Source organism: Crassostrea angulata, chromosome 6, assembly GCF_025612915.1.
Source record: "Crassostrea angulata isolate pt1a10 chromosome 6, ASM2561291v2, whole genome shotgun sequence".
In the NCBI taxonomy this organism is placed as follows: Eukaryota; Metazoa; Mollusca; class Bivalvia; order Ostreida; family Ostreidae; genus Magallana; species Magallana angulata.
The window spans coordinates 50,502,092-50,523,918 of NC_069116.1; the positions used below are offsets into that span (position 1 = coordinate 50,502,092).

Consider the following 21,827-nt stretch of genomic DNA (forward strand, 5'->3'; position numbering starts at 1 on the left):
TGTGCACTTTGAATGAGCATATACTTTCTTCGTTCAACTTGTCAGATATCAGTTATCTCAATACATAACTTAACAATAGCTGGGAAACGTAATTTTAGGAGGACTATATGATTGTGTCCATCTTTAGAATATATATAAATCTCCCTAAGCTCTATTTAAAGATATAGCAAAACATTCAAATTTTAAATCCTAAAGACCGTGATACTATTTTTTTTTACAAAATGATAGTTTATCTAAACAAATCACATCTAAAAAAAAATTGGGAAAATCATATGTTTAATATGTTGACCACCCAACCTCCTTAACACGTACCCGTGAAGCATGCAAACATGGTAAATTTTATGATTCTAGAGCAAGTTTTTTTTTTCTTCAATGGGATTCAATATCAAGTAAAATTAAACTAATTTTCATTTTTATAATATTTAATTAATCTCATTGAAATTAAAATGAAATACTTTTAGATGTACATGAAAGAGAAATAAAAGTTTTAATGTAGTTGACTTGTTTACACACGTTTGAGTGAAATCATTTTAAAATATCTACAGCTCAAAAGAAAACGAAAAATATACAATGGCATGGGTGAAAAAAAAGTATGCAGGTAGAAAAATTATCCAATTAGACTATATATACAAGTGTATATACATATATAAATAACAATAACCAAATGTTACATGCATATGAACTTGATATTGCATAAACATTTATAAATTACCTTTCCTCTCATTTTTTCTGAACTGTTGGTTCATTTTCTACATATCTTTTACATTTTTCTTTAAAAATTTCTTCAGATTTGAATGGATGGTGTACTTGCCCTTCTTGTGCATATTTTCTTACCAATTGGAATACACAGAATTTTCCACAATCTCTAAATTTATAGTTTTTATTTGCAGCACCATTAAATTCACAGTAAAGGTTACCATATGTACCATTTGCAGGTCTCAAAAGCTGAATAATTATGTCAACTTTACATTTCTGAGCAACTGGTAAGAAGGTTTCTATTGTCTCTGCTGCTGATTTGAATACAACTATTGTCAACATATCATGAGCAAGAGTTTCCCTTTTTTCCTTATCCTCACCTTGAATACATGTAAATCCAGACTGTGAGACAATATTTTCTAGTGTATTATTTGTTATATCGATACTTATCATCCCAGCAACTTCCTCTAGTTCCCCTTCGAAGTTGTGCTCTTGAACACACATCAAATAAACAAGGCAATAGTAGAGTGTACGAGAATCTTGTCTCATTCTACGAAAGTATTGAATTAATGTCTGAACAGGGTTGACAGAAAAGGATTCATCAGAGAAAAGCTCGTGCTGATTACAATACATCAGACTAAGGAAAGGGCCCCCAATGTGACCTTGGTTCTTTGATAGTTTATCTAGCACTGATTGAAATCCAACTGTTTTAAACCAACAGTCGGAATCCATTTTACTGCAATGTCCCTGTTTTAGCTGTTCTTTGAAAATCAATAATGACTCTGCTTCTGAAAGTTTATCCATATCTACTATGATGTTTTTCTTGTTAATTAAGTAAAGTTTTAAACTTTTGTTGACTTCATCAAAAACATGTGTGTGAATTCCAATTACAGCTTTGATATTGTCACCAGCTCCTTCAATTGCACCAAGAGTCTTTTCGATTTTTGCAACATCAGTCTGTGAAAATACACAGTTCCCAAATTGTCCAAAGAGATTATCACAAAGTATGATTGTCGGTCCATTGGTGGAGATTTCCTCTTGCAAAATTTCAGAATCCACCCACTCTGTCTCCCAGTCTTTTCCTTGGAAGTGGTTTTGGATGGCTTTTAAAGCATGTGTTTTGCCACACCCAATCACACCTTTTAGAATCACAACATTTCTTGATTTAAGAAGTCTTAATGCTGTGGTTACGTTTTCCGTGATGACAATACCTTTCTCCACAGTACAATCTGGATTTAGCTTTATACCTTAAGAACAAAAAGTATAAAAGTGTGAAACATAGGCCATGTGTATATACATGTGTTAAGGTAACAGTTCAAAAATTTATGTACACAAATTCCTAGTGATCTGTTGATTCATTTTGCAAAATCATGTATCCCTTAAAACAAATGGCAATAAATCTGCAATAACAAATGTAATTAATTCACAATTTATATCTATACATCTTTCTCTAAAGACGATCATGTGCCTTATAAATTATAAAACCCTGTGTTTTAATCTTAAGCTCACTTAAGCTTTCACTCAGCTGAGCTAAAAATTAAAAATAAAATTTTGATCCAAAATCATATCTAAGACCTTATAAGACATACACCAGTTATGTGGGTCATTGTGTTAGCGCTTGCTTTGTATTCATGTCTCTTTATTTAATCAAAATACATTCTGTTGTCAGTCTTTTCATCAGACATGTACAAGAAACCATTCACAAATAAGAGGCCATTTGGCCTTAACGGTCACCTGAGTAGCATATAACCCATACACAAACTTGTCAAGGAGTCTCATATATGCATTTAATTAGTTTTCATTCTGGAGTAGAAAAATTATAAATCTGTAATAACGACCACCTTCCTGCCTGAAATCTTTCAAAATGAACTATGTTACCAATAATTTTGGTAAAAAACTTAAAGATCTGGTCTACAAAATCATGAATTCAGTTTTCCTTTTAGGTGTTTGGGAGTAAAGAAGATAATTTTTAAACACTATATGCATTAACACCTATAGATCCATTTCGGCCCTGTCCTAGAGTCAAAACCCATACTCCAGGGGACATGAAATTTAAAATTTTAGCAGAGGACTTCCTGGTAAACATAATTATGAAGTCAGTTTTTCATACAGATGTGCGATAATAGAGAAGTCCTGAACCCCTGACCCAGGGGCCATGAATTTCACAATTTTTTAACAAACATATATGAGAGTAGAAAAGACGTTTTTTAAAAACATTTTTACTATATGGCCATATTGGTCCCACCCTAGAGCCAGAACCCCTGACCCAGGGGCCATGAATTTCACAATTTTGGTAGAGGGCTTCATGGACATCACAACTATGCAACCTGTTTTTTCCTCGCATGTGTGGGAGTAGAGAAGAAGATTTTTGAAAATGTGGCTTTTTTTTTTTTTTTTTTTTTTTACATATTTGGCCCCGCCCGTGGTACCCCAGGGGTGGTAGAGTCATGAATTTCACAATTTAGATTCTTCTTACCATAGAGATGCTTCACACCAAAAATGGTAACAATTGGCCTGGTAGTTTTCAAGAAGAAGTTAAAAATGTAAAATTGTTAACGCACGACGACGGACGAAGACCAATTGCAATAGGTCACCTGAGTGACTCAGGAGACCTAAAAATATCTAGCATGACGAGGGAAACCAACTGTACTGGTAATCTAATAGTATGTCAAACAAGTATTCCTTTTAAAGGAATGATCAGCAATAATGATATATAGATAGGTAGAAGCAATCAACATGATCAGTTTGATGTAAAATAATTTAACAAGAGGCCCATGGGCCACATCGCTCACCTGAGGAACAATGGGTATGATAAAATCAGCTTAATGAAGTCATAATACAAACAATCTGGACAATGTACAATAATACATGTAGATCCTGTAAAAATAAAATCCAGTTTCCCCCCTGGATATTCTTATGTTTATAATCATTAGTCCCTTTTCTAACAGGATGATTTTATAGTCATATCACATGTTGAGTATTGCAGTCCTCAAAAAGATCCTTTACAATTGTTTATATATGGGATATTAAGCTACACCAAACTCTGAACCTTCTTGTGAGGCCGAAGAATTGTTCTGGAGCCAAAGTCTTAACAATTATAAAGAATCATCTGGCTGATTAGTTTCTGAGAAGAAGATTTTAAAAGATTTACTCTATATATTCCTTTATAAAACTTTAACACCCCCCCCCCCGAATGTGGCCTCACCCTACCCCAAGGGATCATGTTTTCACAACTTTGAATCTACACTACCTGAGGATACTTCAACACAAGTTTCAGCTTTCCTGACTGTTCAGTTTCTGAGAAGAAGATTTTTAAAGATTTACTCGATATATTCCTATGTAAAACTTCGACCCCCCCATTGTGCCCCGCCCTACCCCCAGAAATCATGTATTTCACAACTTTGAATCTATACTGCCTGAAGATGCTTCCACACGAGTTTCAGCTTTCCTGGCTGATTAGTTTCTGAGAAGAAGATTTTCAAAGATTTACTCTATATATTCCTATGTACAACTTCGACCCCCCCCCCATTATGGCCCCACCCTACCCCTGGGGGTCAAGATTTTCACAACTTTGAATCTACACTACCTGAGGATGCTTCCACACAAGTTCCAGCTTTCCTGGCTGATTAGTTTCTGAGAAGAAGATTTTCAAAGATTTACTCTATATTTCTATGTAAAACTTCGACCCCCCCCCATTATGGCCCCACCCTACCCCTGGGGGTCATGATTTTCACAACTTTGAATCTACACTACCTGAGGATGCTTCCACACAAGTTTCAGCTTTCCTGGCTGATTAGTTTCAGAGAAGAAGATTTTTAAAGATTTACTCTATATATTCCTATGTAAAACTTGGACCACCCCATTGTGGCCCCACCCTACCCCTGGGGGTCATGATTTTCACAACTTTGAATCTACACTACCTGAGGATGCTTCAACACAAGTTTCAGCTTTCCTGGCTGATTAGTTTTTGAGAAGAGGATTTTCAAAGATTTACTCTATATATTCCTTTGTAAAACTTTAACACCCCCCCCCCCCAATGTGGCCTCACCTTACCCCTGGGGGTCATGATTTTCACAACTTTGAATCTACACTACCTGAGGATGCTTCAACACAAGTTTCAGCTTTCCTGGCTGTTTAGTTTCTGAGAAGAAGATTTTTAAAGATTTACTCTATATATTCCTATGTACAACTTCGACCCCCCATTGTGCCCCACCCTACCCCCAGGGATCATGAATTTCACAACTGTGAATCTTCATTACCTGAGGATGCTTCCACACAAGTTTCAGCTTTCCTGGCTGATTAGTTTCTGAGAAGAAGATTTTCAAAGATTTACTCTATATATTCCTATGTAAAACTTCGACCCCCAATTGTGGCCCCACCCTACCCCTGGGGGTCATGATTTTCACAACTTTGAATCTACACTACCTCAGGATGCTTCCACACAAGTTTCAGCTTTCCTGGCTGATTAGTTTCTGAGAAGAAGATTTTTAAAGATTGACTCTATATATTCCTATGTAAAACGTCGACCCCCCAATGTGGCCCCACCCTACATCCAGGGGTCATGAATTTCACAACTTTGAATCTACATTACCTGAGGATGCTTCCACACAAGTTTAAGCTTTCCTGGCTGATTAGTTTTTGAGAAGAGGATTTTCAAAGATTTACTCTATATATTCAGCTTTGTAAAACTTTAACACCCCCCCCCCCCCAATGTGGCCTCACCCTACCCCTGGGGGTCATGATTTTCACAACTTTGAATCTACACTACCTGAGGATGCTTCCACACAAGTTTCAGCTTTCCTGGCTGTTTAGTTTTTGAGAAGAAGATTTTTAAAGATTTACTCTATATATTCCTATGTACAACTTCGACCCCCCATTGTGCCCCACCCTACCCCCAGGGATCATGAATTTCACAACTTTGAATCTACATTACCTGAGGATGCTTCCACACAAGTTTCAGCTTTCCTGGCTGATAAGTTTCTGAGAAGAAGATTTTCAAAGATTTACTCTATATATTCCTATGTAAAACTCCGACCCCCAATTATGGCCCCACCCTACCCCTGGGGGTCATGATTTTCACAACTTTAAATCTACACTACCTCAGGATGCTTCCACACAAGTTTCAGCTTTCCTGGCTGATTAGTTTCTGAGAAGAAGATTTTTAAAGATTTACTCTATATATTCCTATGTAAAATTTCGACCCCCCAATGTGGCCCCACCCTACATCCAGGGGTCATGAATTTCACAACTTTGAATCTACATTACCTGAGAATGCTTCCACACAAGTTTCAGCTTTCCTGGCTGATTATTTTCTGAGAAGAAGATTTTCAAAGATTTACTCTATATATTCCAATGTAAAACTTGAACCCCCTCCCCCCCCCCATTGTGGCCCCACCCTACCCCTGGGGGTCATGAGTTTTACAACTTTGAATCTACACTACCTGAGGATGCTTCCACACGAGTTTCAGCTTTCCTGGCTAATTAGTTTCTAAGAAGAAGATTTTTAAAGATTTACTCTATACATTCCTATGTAAAACTTCAACCCCCATTATGGCCCCACCCTACCCCCGGGGTCATGAATTTCACAACTTTGAATCTACACTACCTTAGGATGCTTCCACACAAGTTTCAGCTTTCCTGGCTTTCTGGTTCTTGAGAAGAAGATTTTTGAAAATTTCTCGAAATTTTTCATTAATTTCTAATTATCTCCCCTTGAAAACGAGTGTGGCCTTTAATTTTCACAACTTTGAATCCCCTTTGCCTAAGGATGATTTGTGCTAAGTTTGGTTGAAATTGGCCCAGTAGTTCTTGAGAAGATGTTGAAAATGTGAAAAGTTTACGGACAGACGGACAGACAGACGGACGGACAGACAGACGGACGACAGACAAAATGTGATCAGAATAGTTCACTTGAGCTTTCAGCTCAGGTGAGCTAAAAAGTACTGTATTTTTACAAAATATAGAGTATTTTGAATCTGTACACCATAATTTCATCATTATAAACCGTCAACAAATTTAATTTTGAAAAAAAATTGGGGAAAGCCGTTCGTAAACTCCTTGTCTAGTTTTATATTTTTAACGTAATTATTAAATGATAATGTATCTTCTTCTTCAGAATACTGAGTAGGGCTCTTCAAAGAGCATTAACACGTATAGAAAGAAAGAGTTGTATCAAAATATTTGAATGCGACTGAAAAACATTGAATGCCATCATAACTTGCTATTGAGGTCGCATTATAACGTAACCTTGTTTATAAATCAAGCCGTCTTCCTAGCTATTATGCAATATCAATAGATCCGAGGTCAGTTCATGGAGCATCTTCTAATGATCAGTTCATCGAGGTCAACTGCATTACTGAATGAATCTTTCGATCGAAATTCTTATGCGTGAGACAAAATGTGCATTCTTGAATTAACAGGTCGAACTGTATTTAATGTATGTTTGCATTTCCTAAGGTAAATGAATTCAAATAAAGCTGAGTAAAATGTTATATTAATAGTAAACCAAACCTTCAAGTTTTTATAAGAACTACTTATGCAAGCGAAATGTGTGCGCACGTGGAAGCATTTGGCGGATGCCTCATATGGACACAACAGTGATCGGCTGAAGCCGATCACAATAAAACAACATTTAAATCTGACAAATTTGAAAGTTAAGCCCCCAAGTTTAGTTTTATAAAATGCTATAAAAAATATCCTTACTGTTTATTTTTTCCTTCATCAATTCAGATCCTTCTGTATTCTCTTCATCTTTACTTGAAGATTTCATAATACCATCATCCCCCTGAACTGCTACAGTTCCATACTTCTGTTTCATCCGTTTATACACATCTTCAAGGTGTTTAAACTGCGAGTCATTATCGCAATACTTGTTCCACATAGATCTTATCCTTTCAATGTCTGCACCAACATGCGTTTCATCATCTGGAGGTTCATAGTCCCAGCCTCTGCTTGGAGGTTTTATATTCTCACAGAAGTTACGTAGCATTGCAAATACCAAGGATGTATCCAATTGGCTATAGTCATTGATATCTTTCAGACTTTGAAGATCTTTTATTAGTTGTTCGGAGAAATGTTCATTGACAGATTTTGAATGAATAACAACTTTCTCTTTCAGATCATTGACACGAAGTTCTTGTTTCAGTATGTGAACTAGATACTTCATAAGCTCTTTAAGTTCTTCTATTTTCTTTTTGGGTGGTTCAACATTTGTGTCTGTAAAATAAAACAAACACAATAAATAGAAATATACTAGGGATGTCAAGTCGGTCAATTTTTAGTACTCGGTTACTCGGACGTTTTTCCGATCGAGTACCCGGGTACTCGGTTAAAGTGTAAATAAATATGAACAAGTACATTGACAACTGTAAAACCTTGGTCACTTTTGTAGAAAAAAACCCACATGATCTAATGGGAGGTTTCCCCGTAAGTGTGTTTCTGTTGTAAGAATTATAAGCACTTTGTATTTCAAGACTTTTGAAGTCGGTGGCGGCATTTTAGGTCTGTTTAATTTCTCTACTGTGGGCTATCTAATTTATATAAAAGACTATATCAACGATGTTCAGTGAAAACAAATCATTGAAGTAAGCCAAAAATAAGGGTAAAAGACATCCAAAGGTGAGAAAAGCTAGGTAACAGGTGCTTGGTCACGATAATTACTATATAAACACTGCAACGGGCGATAACGTTCATTTAGCATATTTAGAGGCGTAAGAAATCCTAATTACTGTATGTACAAGTGCAATGGACATTTTAAGTTTTAAAACCGATGTTTTAATGCATTACATGTATTAAATAAACTTAGAAATATTAAAAAATATATATCCGAGTAACCGAGTATCGATTTTAGTATTCGATACTCGGACATTCGATCGAGTACCCGGTTAACCGGGTACTCGTTGACATCCCTAAAATATACATATCAATGAACTTGTTGACTCTCTTCTTTTCATATGTTTGTCATAATGCCAGAAAACTGCATTTATCATGGTTGTGGTTTTGGTTGATTTTTGCTCTCTTTTAAATGTTTGCAATGCTTCAGTAAAGCATTTCTCATAGTCAAGTAACATTTGAGTGTCAGTCATCGAATTATAAGCTTCTAGATACAGTGTTTAAAATTTATTGGTACGAAAACAAAGCTAAGCTGGGTCATTTTTTGTTTTACAATTTAAATTCCGATAGGCAAATTCCAGGTTTAGATGTAAAATTATTGTGACAAATGCTAGCAACTTTTTATTTATGTTTGAAACAAATTAGCAGACAGAACAGTCAGCTTGAAATGAACTTTTAAATGTATATATTGAACAAATGTAAACAAAAACATTGCATACGCCTTTAATACATAACAAAGAATTGTAAGCTCTGCATCTTGCTTATAACTCTACAACTGACACTTAAACTTTGGATGATAATTAGAAATTCATTACTGAAGCATTGTAAATAATAACAATAATAAAGAAAAACAAAAGACCCATGGGCCACATCGCTCACCTGAGGAACAATAGGTATGATAAAATTAGTTTATGGAGTCATAATACAAATTATCTGGACAATGTACAATAATACATGTAGATCCTGTATAAATAAAATCCATTTTCCCCCTTGATATTCTTCTGTTTATAATCATTAGTCACTTTTCTAACAAGATGATTTCATAGTCATATCACATGTGAGTATTGCAGTTCTGAAGAAGATCCTTAACAATTGTTAATATATGGGATATAAAGCTAAATCAAGCTCTGAACCTTCTTGTGAGGCCAAAGAATTGTCCTGAAGCATAAGTCTTAACAATTATTAAAAATCATCCGGCTGATTAGTTTCTGAGAAGAAGATTTTTAAAGATTTACTCTATATATTCCTATGTAAAACTTTAACACCCCCCATGAGGCCCCATCTTACCCCAAGGATCATGATTTTCACAACTTTGAATCTACACTACCTGAGGATACTTCCACACAAGTTTCAGCTTTCCTGGCCGATTAGTTTCTGAGAAGATTTTTAAAGATTTACTCTTTATATTCCTATGTTAAACTTTAACACCCCTCTATTATGGCCCAATCCTACCCCCGAGGGTCATGATATTCACAACTTTGAATCTACACTACCTGAGGATGTTTCCACACAAGTTTCAGCTTTCCTCTTTCCTGGCTGATTAGTTTCTGAGAAGTTACTCCATAAAAACCTATGTAAAACTTTAACACCCCCCATTGTGGTTTCACCTTACCCCCAAGGTTCATGATTTTCACAACGTTGAATCAACACAATCTGAGGATGCTTCTACACAAGTTTCCTCTTTCCTGGCTGATTAGTTTCTGAGAAAAAGATTTTTAAAGATTTACTATATATATTCCTATGTAAAACTTCGACCACCCATTGTGGCCCCATCCTACCCACAACGGTCATGATCTTCACAACTTTGTATCTACACTACTTGAGGATGCTTCCACACAAGTTTCAGCTTTCCTGGATGATTAGTTTCTAAGAAGAAGATTTTTTAAAGATTTACTTTTTATATTCCTATGTAAAACTTTAACACCCCCCATTGTGGCCTCACTCTACCCGCAAGGATCATGATTTTCACAACTTTGAATCTACACTACCTGAGGATGCTTCCACACAAGTTTCAGCTTTCCTGGATGATTAGTTTCTAAGAAGAAGATTTTTAAAGATTTACTCTTTATAATCCTATGTAAAACTTTAACACCCCCCATTGTGGCCTCACTCTACCCGCAAGGATCATGATTTTCACAACTTTGAATCTACACTACCTGAGGATGCTTCCACACAAGTTTCAGCTTTCCTGGATGATTAGTTTCTGAGAAGAAGATTTTTAAAGATTAAAATTTTACTCTATATATTCCTATGTAAGACTTAGACCCCTGATTGTGGCCCCACCCTACCCCCAAGGGTCATGATTTTCACTACTTTGAATCTACACAACCGGAGGATGCTTCCACACAAGTTTCAGCTTTCCTGGCTGATTAGTTTCTGAGAAGAATATTTTTAAAGATTTACTCTATATATTCCTATGTAAGACTTAGACCCCTGATTGTGGCCCCATCCTACCCCCAAGAGTCATGATTTTCACTACTTTGAATCTACACAACCGGAGGATACTTCCACACAAGTTTCAGGTTTCCTGGCTGATTAGTTTCTGAGAATTTTTTTTTTAAAGATTTACTCTATATATTCCTATGTAAAACTTCGACCCCCCATTATTGCCCCACCCTACCCCCAAGGGTCATGATTTTCACAACTTTGAATCTACACTACCTAAGGATGCTTTCACACAAGTTTCCTCTTTTCTGGTCTTATGGTTCTTGAGAAAAAGATTTTTGAAAATTTCTCAAATTTTTTCATTAATTTCTAATTATCTCATCTTGAAAAAGGGTGTGGCCCTTAATTTTCACAACTTTGAATCCCCTTTGCCTAAAGATGATTTGTGCCAAGTTTGGTTAAAAATGGCCTGGAAGTTCTTGAGAAGATGTTGAAAATGTGAAAAGTTTATGGACAGACGGACGACAGACATAATTTGATCACTGATCAGAAAAACTCACTTGAGCTTTCAGCTAAGGTGAGCTAAAAGACTGACCAAAACTGTGACCTAGCCTTTTAACCCTGCCTGGTCTGATTTTTTGCCTATTACATTATTAATCTATTTTCAATGCAAACCAATTATCTAAAAACTTTAAACACTTTCACCAATTTGCAGTGATACTGAATATATACGTAAATATGTTATTTTTGTTCATATTCCTCATTCTATGGTTTTGAGTAAAATAAATTAAACTGAACTGAACAAAATTGGTCTCCTTCCAAAGATAAAATGAAAGAAAAAGGTAAGCAAGCTAGCTCACATACCCCACGCTCCCCCATTACTTGACAATACTAGACATAATGAATGGCATGGTACCCATTATTGATATACATTGTAAAGTAATTATGCATATTGAAAATTATTACTAAATACAGTTAACTGTTGAATCATTTTTATTTGTGGGGGTCAATATTCATGGGCAGCCAAAATATTCCTGGTTCGTGGGGTTGTATTTCGTTGATAGCAAGTTCTGGATAATTTTAATAAGTATCAAACAAATGTATATAAACTCATGGAGATGTAAATTCGTAGGCAAGGATTATCCACGAAAGCCATGAACATTGGTCCACCACAAACAATAATGATTCCACAGTAAACAGTAATACAGTAGTACAATGGCATATTTCTGCTCTCTTCGTCTTCTATCTTGTAGGATATTTAGAGAACAAGAATCATCATTTAATTGCCATCGAGGTGTTCATTTGAAAAAACCTCAAAGCTTTTTGCATTTACAAAATGTATAAGAATTTAAATAATATGTATATGCAAAATAATGGCAAAAACTTAAAGAATTTGTAGAAAACTCTTACTACCAAATTTCTATGTTCCAGTTACACTCCGGTTACAACAGTATAGTAATCATTACACATATAACAAATCAGCATGCATACCATACACAAGCAAAGCAAATATACAAACACTATTAATTCGTATTAACTAGTCACACAAAATCAATTAATATAATGCTTGTAAAAAGAGTGCTGTTTAATATACTGTAGATTCCTTATATTACGTGAGTTCTTAATTCCGATATTTAACGGTTTTCCATCAAAGCGCTAGAACATCAAATCGCGATTGCTGAAATTTTATATTTTCATGTGGTTTTCATACGTCCGATAATTAAAAGCGACGTTATTAAATTCACGAGATGGGCTTATTGCGATTTTACGCAGATAATAATTCCTCGCGTTTATTTAGGAATTTACAGTAGTAATGCATCAAATTAAAAAAAAACAAGAGATGTTTGTGAAACACCTATGTCCCCCCTTCCTTGGAAACATTCACAAAGAAAATGAACGTAAACAGCAAATATTTGGAATTTTTCTAAGTCCAAGGGGCATAACTCTGTCGAAAAATGCTCTATCATACCCAAAATCAAATTGACCTTGATATTATTTAAATAAACCTGTATATTAAATTTCATATCCATATATGCACCCTCTGCTAAGAAAATGAGTGGAAACTGCAAATGACTGGAATTTTTTACGTCCAAGAGCCATAACTCTGTCGAAATATGCTCCACCATATCGAATATCGAACTTGATCTAGATATTGTCATGATAAACCTGTATACCAAATTTCATTTTAATATGTTAATCCTCTGAGAAGAAAATAAGTGGAAACTACAAATAACTGGAATTTTTCAATGTCAAAGGGCAATTACTCTGTCGAAAATGGTTCGATCGTACCCAATATCAAACTTGACCTAGATATTAGCATGATAAACCTGTATACCAAATTCCATTTCAATATGTTTATCCTCTGCGAAGAAAAATAGCGGAAACTCCAAATAACTGGAATTTTCCTATGTCCAAAGGCCATAACTCTGTTAAAAATGGCTCGATCGTACCCAATATCAATCTTGACCTAGACATTATCATGATAAACCTGTATACCAAATTTTATTCTAATATGTTTATCCTCTGCGAAGAAAATGAGCGGAAACTGCAAATAACTGGAATTTTCAACGTCAAAGGGCCATTACTCTGTCGAAAATGGCTCGATCGTACCTAATATCGAACTTGACCTAGATATTATCATGATAAACCTGTATACCAAATTTTATTTCAATATGTTTATCCTCTGCGAAGAAAATGAACGTAAACTGTAGGTGGACCGACCGACAGACCTACGGACAGCAGCAAAGCAATATACATGTACCCCAGGGCATAAAGAAAAGGAAGAAGAAAGATTAGCTTGAAAAAATTTAAGCTGGTTAATACCAAATTTAAGCTTTAAAGAGATGGATATATTTTTAATTTTTGCAAAAAGCTAATTCAATCTATCAGAGATTCTTTATTGACATCTTATATCTTCCTGACAAGAAGAAAAACATATTTCTTAAGGGTATCTAAATTTGACATATTTTATCCATTGAAAGTTTTTGGAACTTCGTACAATTTTTCAAGATTACCACCCAGATAATTCATTGTCATTTGCAATGCAAATTTCCATAAATTTTTATTTTTAAATTTATATCTGCATTTTTTTTATCCTCACATGTTAAAAGAGGTGTTTCAAAAGATAAATCTTAAGATTTATTTATACTAGTGGATCAATTATCATTTAAACCATAATGCATTTATAAATATTGAATAAGATAGGAAATTGTGATAAATAAAAAACTTGGAATAGAGTATAAACTACCTTTTTATATCTCAGTGTATTTCATACATGACATCATACATTGTAATAAAATATTACATGTATTTCAAGTAAAACGTTTCTCCTCGGAATTATAAATTTCATAGTTACTCAGATTTTTGCCAATGATGAACAAGATAAAAATGAATCATTTCTAAATCTTATTAATATCTTTTAGAATTTAATCACAGAAGGGATTTTCACAAGACTTAGTTGAATTTCTGCTGGGTGTTTCTGTATTAAACCCGTGAGTCTGGTTTTGGGATGCTTGGAATGAGGTTGGACACACCATTTAGGACAAGAAATAGTTGGACTTTTTAATTTTTCTCTATCTTTGTGTTGACTCAGATCCAAATAAAAATGGGCATCAAGCTGTCTTAAATACTGTAAAAGCAGAAATATTCGTTGAGGATTAAATTTTGTTATTCTCGTTGGCAGTATGAATCAACGGAATTAAATTCATGATGACTTTTTAAGCCAAATGTTAATGCATATAGAGTTAACACGTGATACATTTTACAGATTACGATGTGACGAAATGAAATGCTGACAAAATGTTATTTCGTTTAAAAACAACATTTTGACCCGACGAAAATATGTGCTTCTACAGTAGTTTATCTAAAAAGATGAGGAAGCTATTCTGTTAGATAATAAGCACACTCTAATTCTATTTACCTTTGTGTCCTTCATCTTTAATACCACCAGTATTGCTGGCATTTGTTACCTTTTCTAAGTTTAAAAAGGTGGCTACATTAATATTATAATATTTGTTTAGTTCAATCAACCCAAGATCAAATAGTATTTGTCAAGTTACCTTTCTTTGTTTTACAAGGTTTTAATAATTAGTCATTTCTGGTTTAGCACTAAAATTGGCTTTTGTGTTAAGTATATAAGGGTTACAAAATATTCATTACATAACCATGTATACAATTGTATTGTAATTTTATCATTTATGCATGTATTACCACTATTATGATTCATATAAAACATTAAATAAGAAAATTTCATAGTGTGATAAATCTTGCTTATCATGTGTGGATCTGTGGGGGTGGGGTGTAGTGTCCTGACACACCCCCTCCTGAAAAATTCAGATTTATTTAATTCACATTGTAAAATTCCTGAAAATAGGCCTTGGAATCCCCCCAACCCCTGGAAAAAAAATCCCTTTGAATCCTCCCTCTGAAAAAAATTTCTGGATTCGAGCATGCTTATACATGTACATGTAGTGAAGTTGCTCAATTCTTTAAAATTGAAACTCCCTAAAAATAATTAGCCCTTTGTAATCAAAATGTTTTCATAATATTAACTTGAAGACCAATTGGATTCCCTACCTGACAATTGGTTTAAAAAAAACTTCAATCAACTAGATTGAAGGATGGTTGTATTAAGGTACCTCTCTTCATCAAGGTTTATACTTTTTATGATGCTATGTCAAAAGATTGTGGTTTACATATTCTGTTGAGTAGTGTTTATCAATCACTTTGTTGAATATAATCATAGCTCAATGATCAAAGTATCGGTATTGTGTAACACATATTACGAGTTCGAATCACTTTTGAAAGCATAATTTGTTTATCAAAAATTAATTTTGTTTTGCCTATTTGACATATGGATGTCTTGTGCATCATGCTTTCATTCATAAAAAAAAAATATTTGATAAACTATTTCAAGTTGTAGTGAGCCACCTTAACTTAGATAAACTCTAATAATCCTTTCACCAAAGGATGATCTATGCCAAGTTTTGCTGAATTTGGCTCAGTACCAGGAGTAGTTCCGGAAAAATAGTGAAAATGTTCAAAATTTTACGAATGGTCAGACAGGTGCTAAATATAAGTTATCAGAAAAACTACTGTAACTAATGAACATGAGAGAGCTACAAATAAAGGTCGTAAGGATATTATGTGATTACCACAACAATTTGAAATTCTAGCAAAGACATAAAATGGGCAACAAATAAAACACAACCTCATTCTGCCTTTATCTAAACTACATAGGTATTCAAGTGTTTTATTAACATGGAATTTATCATAGTAAGTGGATGTCTTGTGTTTTTCAAACTCGGTCTATTCTACTTAACTTCTTAAATATATAATCATCGACTGTAAATTCCTTATTTTAAGCGAGTTCTTCAACCGATGATTCTGCAGCTGAGGTTTTGTATCAAAGCGCAACAATACAACTTTTTCTACTTGAAAAGACTTTATTCAGCAATTAACTAGGTAGTAAACTGGCTTGTAGTGTTTAATGTATCATAGGTAGCCAAAACAGATAATCTTAAACAACTTTGAGAGAAACTGAAAGGTAACATTCCACAAAGAATCATTCCCAACGAAAATTGAGGTCTTAGTAAATTTCTCTAGTACATGCATTTAACTTGGTTCACAGCAATCTTATCAGTAAAAGCATATAGAAAACTAAATCAGTATTGTCTAAATTTCTAAATCATGCATGCTTTTGATTGACAATCATTCTTACTGTACATGCCAGATGAGAGTATAAAAAATACCTGAATTGCTTTCATTTTCTTGGACATGTCTGACATCTGCAATTTAAACAAAACAAGAGGTCACTTGGCCTTAACAGTCACATGAGTAGCATATAACCAATACACATACTTGTTGAGGAGTCTCATATGTGCATTTAATTATTTAGGTTTCATTCTGGAGTAGAAAGATTATTAACAAGAAGTAATTATAATCAGGGCAATTATAAAGTCTCCAAAACGAACAAGGCCATTATTAGGAGTAGGGATGACCCACATTACGGACAAAAAGATTTAGAACTTGAATATTTTTATTTCTAAAGTGTCATGAAGTTCCCCAAGGGTCCTTTACTATTCATCAGGTGAACCAACATGACCCAAGGAACAAGAATATATATGATTAAGGGGTGGGGATCTTAACTGTTTTCAAGACATTTGGGCACTTCCTGTTTGAGGGGGGTCAGGACCACCCCCGCGGCCAATGACCTACAAACCATTTGATACCTCTTGACACAAGGAACAAGAATAAATATGGTTTTGGGGTCAGGATCTCGACTGTTTTGAAGATATTCTGGCACTTCCTGTTTCAGGGGGGTCAGAACCACCCCCAGGGCCCATGACCTACATACCATTTGATGGCCCTTAACACATGGAACAAGAATATAAATGATTTAGGGGTAGGGTTCTTAACCATTTTCAAGATATTTGGGCACTTCCTGTGCGAGGGGGTCAAAACCATCCACAGGGCCCATGATTTACATACCATTTGATCCCCTTGACACAAGGGACAAGAATATATATGGTTTAGGGGTGGGGATCTTAACCACTTTCAAGTTATTTGTGCACTTCCTGTTGTAGGGAGTCAGGACTCCAGGGGACATGAAAATTAAAATTTCAGTAGAGGACTTCCTGGTAAACATTATTATAAGTCAGTTTTTGATACAGATGTGTGAAAATAGAGAAGACAATTTTAAACCATTATATGCATTTAATTTAAAGGAAGTGAACATGAAAAAAATAATTGTTGCTTGATAAATTTTAAAAGCCTTTTGAAACTTAAAAATGAGGTCTGTTACCTTTTTGTTTATTTCTATCAAGAGATTTTATCAATTTAACACTCTCAGTGAAAGGTTTATGGAGGTAATCCATTATTCCCCAGCATGCATCTGTTCTCTGACGTAGATAAGCCACATTGCTGCTGGTGACTGGGTCAATGTTGGAACTAGGCCAGTGTTTATGTACAGAGTTGATAAAAGTTAAGAAGAAAATATATGCCTTGATGTGAAGAAAAATTTTGTGTATTTTCATGAGAAGACAAGGATTTAGTACATTTCTATAAATGAACCTCAGATAACTATTTATGATTTGTACAAAAATGAATATAGATAAACTAATTTGTGAAATATAAGACCATCACATTCCAGATGTTTGTACGATCGAGATGCATGTGGCAGTCAGTGTTTACAAAAATGCTGTTTTTAGATTTCAATTCAAATTAATATAAAATTGTAATTCCATTTTCTTTGTGGGGTTTCCTACCGTTACTTTTTATTTAAATGCCCTGGAAATTTTTCTGATTTGTTTTTTTTTAGACATAAGATCTTGATGACATGTACGCCGGTTTTGTTTATGATGTCAGAAGAATAACAGGACTAAGACACTTTTTAAAAGTCAGGATGCTGTGCAATGCACCTTGTGTGCTCATTTATGTAGCACACATAATGCTCAAACTCATAAACAAGAAATTCCCGAGTGCAAGAAAAAATAGGTCACGATAACACTGATCCACGGACATTCCATTCTAGTTACATGTCACATTAACTGCTGGTGGGAATGCATCATTCTGAGATCCAAAATCTTCCTCCATAAACACTGTTTAAAATGACAACTCTTTACATATATAATCCTTTCAAGTTTCCATTCACATTTTGATGATGGCATTTTATCTCTGTTACTAAACGTGTGTAAAAATGCAATGTGTCTCACTGACGGCAGCATCAGTGCTGCCCTCTCTTAGATGCTTAGAGATAACCCAGCAGGGAGGTAATTATTTTAACAATATGGCAGCGCTCATGGATTGCAAGAATTAGTTATTCTAAGTGGTATATCTTTTTACTGAGGAAAGCTCTGTCTAAACGGTTTTCAGATATCATTATACACATCAAACAAACAAATTTTAGCCCTTGATAATTTTTCATGTTCACTTCCTTTAACACTTTATTGCCATATTACCCCCCCCCCCCCCCCCGCCCATGTCCTGAACCCCTGACCCAGGGGCCATGAATTTCACTATTAAAGTAGAGGAGAAAGTGGAATCATACCCATGTATTCAGTTTTTTGCCCACATATGTTGGAGTAGAGAAGAAGATTTTTTAAGATTTAAAACTTGTTTACTCTATGGCCATATTGGCCCCACCCTAACGCCTGAACCCATAACAAAGGGGTCATGAATTTTACAATTTTGGTAGAAGGCCTCATGTACATTATAACCAGGCATTTAGTTTTTAACAAAAAATAGAAGATTTTCTAAGATTTAATACACTTTTACTATATGGCCATATTGACCCCACCCTAGAGCCTGAACCCCTGACCAAGGGGTCATGAATTTTACAGTTTTGGTAGAGGGCCTCATGAACATCATAACCAGGCATTTAGTTTTTAACAAATTTATATGGGAGTAGAGAAGAAGATTTTCTAAGATTTAATACATTTTTACTATATGGCCATATTGGCCCCACCCCAGAACCTGAATCCCTGACCAAGGGGTCATGAATTTCACAATTTTGGTTAAGGGCCTCATGGACTTCATAATCATGCATTTAGTTTTTAATATATATATATATATATATATATATATATATATATATATATATATATATATATATAAAGATAGATAGATATAGATTTAATACATTTTTACTATATGGCCATATTGGCCCCACCCTAGAGCCTGAACCCCTGCCCGAGAGGTCATGAATTTCACAATTTATGTAGAGGGCTTCATCGACATCATAATCATACATTTAGTTTTTAACAAATACAGTACCGATCAGACCCAACCTAACAGAAAGTAAACCCCAACTTAACCCTGGGTTTACTTTGGGTTTACTAGAGTGGACCCAGAGTAAACCCACAAAGTAAACCCAGAGTGGACACAGAGAGTAAACCCCGATCAGAAGTACACCTTTGAAAACAGACGCTAACTGTGTATTCGGAATACACAAGGGGCAGGAATTACAGGCAGTAAGATTGTAAGATAAATTACGAGTCTGTTTCACACTTCAGTGCGTACAGTTGACCAAAAAAGCAATTTTGAAGTAAACCCAAAATAAACCCAGAGTAAACCCAAAGTAAACCCCGAGTGGACCCAAATTTTCAAGATGTAAACTAAAAGTAAACCCTGGGTTTAGTTGGGGTTTACTCTGGTGTTAAGTTGTGTCTGATCGGTACTGTATATATGGGAGTAGAGAAGAAGATTTTCTAAGATTTAATACATTTCTACTATCTGGCCATATTGGCCCTCCCCTAGAGCCAGAACCCCTGACCCAGGGGCCACGAATTTTGGTAGAGGGCTTCATGGACATCATAACTATGCAACCAGTTTTTTCCTCACATGTGTGGGAGTAGAGAAGAAGATTTTTTAAAATTTGGCTTTTTTTTGCATATTTGGCCCCACGTGTGGCGCCCCGGGGATGGTAGAGCCATGAATTTCACAATTTACATTCCTCTTACCATACAGATGCCTCACACCAAAAATGGTAACAATCAGCCTTGTAGTTTTTAAGAAGAAGTTAAAATGTAAAATTATTAATGCACAACGACGGACGAAAAGGGATAGCAGTAAAAATTGAAAAAAACATTGTTTCTAAATTAATATGTTGCAAATTGTTACATTTTTCTTCATTGTTTTAAAAAGAATTGTACAACTGAGAAGGATATTTAATGTATTTAGATGATAATCATTTATCATACGGACTACTTATTCCATGGCACATGCAGCACCTTCTTGAGGAATAAGAAGTATATTTACATACAAGCTTTAAGGATAGTCCTGTCTGAAGTATGGTAAGATATTTTGAGAAAATGCCACATCTTGTGCCTTTTTTCCTCAATGTTAGCTGATGAGATTGGTATTAACAAAAAACACTCGAAATATTTTGTTTTTACGTTAAGAAAAACAAGAGGCTCTTAGGCCTTATTGGTCACCTGAATACCATAGCCTATACATGGTCAAAATGGACAACACTTGCATGCTGTCTGCAAAACTTATTTGTTTCATTATATATAATGTAACTACATTGGTTGATTCTCTTAAAGGAAATAGTCCAGCAATTGATGGCCAATTCATTGTCATATCACTACTTACCTTCTTCAAGCAGTGGAACTTGTGTACTCTGTGCTTCACCATTTTCAGCAGTAGCTGTAAGATATAAAATAAAACATGAACATTTTATTTTACATTAAAGAAAGCTAATAATATATAAATCGAACAACCTACTTGGTAAATACTGGTATGTGTTACAAAAAGAAAAGGTCAAAGTACTGAAAGCTTAATTCTTTTGTTAAAAACAAGTCTACTGTATTAACATTATGTTCATCTAATTTGGCCAGTGTAGAGATTGAAACAATTTTATCAAATTAACAGTTGTCATATCAGTGAATTTGTGTTGAGCATAAATATGAAAACACAAACACTTGATGGTTTTGAATTATATCTATTTACATAGATATAAAACTATAATTATATTAAATTAATATATAATCTTGTATATGTCATAGATACATTTAAATAATAAAATATCATATATGATAGTCTGAGGGTTCTAACCTGTTCTGTAAATACTGAAAGAGTATCAAATACCATTTTATCAAATATTACACCTCAATAAATCTTATACTTTTGGTGTTATGAAAAAAATACCCTGAAACATGAAAACAAATAATAAAAGATTACAGAACAGAGTTAAGCAAGATGAGGCATCAACTAAATTACAGGCAACATGGATCCCACATTTTCCATGCACCCCGCGGTCCAAATTGCAACACCGTTTAAGACAGGTGTCTCAGGTGAAACCGCGTACCCCCATGGTAGGGACGTTCAGCAAATCAACACTGCCACGATCTTGACCAGTTAGTATTTTTTTTTCATATATCTATACTACTAATTTAAAATAATAGACTCAAATTTTTAGGCTTTAATTGATTTCACAATCTTGCGCATGCGCATTACATTCACAGCAGGCTCTTTAGTTAATTTTTCCACAATACCACATTTGCATGGATAAACTACAAATACGTGTAAGTTTTCATTAAAGAAAATATAGGTGATAACTCTAACTTAGTACATTTATAATGAAAAACTCAGAGAATTCCGAATGTCAATATAGTGTGTTAATTTGAAGCGATTAA

At 34.6% G+C, this 21,827-nt stretch overlaps 1 protein-coding gene across 1 annotated transcript in view; it reads right to left on the bottom strand.

Annotated features, from left to right (window-relative positions):
- Positions 1–528: 528 nt before the first annotated feature.
- Positions 529–21,827, bottom strand: part of LOC128187594 (uncharacterized) — a 49,498-nt gene continuing 28,199 nt past the window's right edge. The window contains exons 10-13 of the mRNA XM_052858010.1: positions 20,785–20,838; positions 16,443–16,478; positions 7,399–7,911; positions 529–1,943 (exon numbers count right to left, since the gene is read on the bottom strand). Coding sequence (XP_052713970.1) covers positions 721–1,943; positions 7,399–7,911; positions 16,443–16,478; positions 20,785–20,838 — 1,826 coding nt within the window. The 3' untranslated portion in view covers positions 529–720. The remainder of the gene's footprint in view (positions 1,944–7,398; positions 7,912–16,442; positions 16,479–20,784; positions 20,839–21,827) is intronic.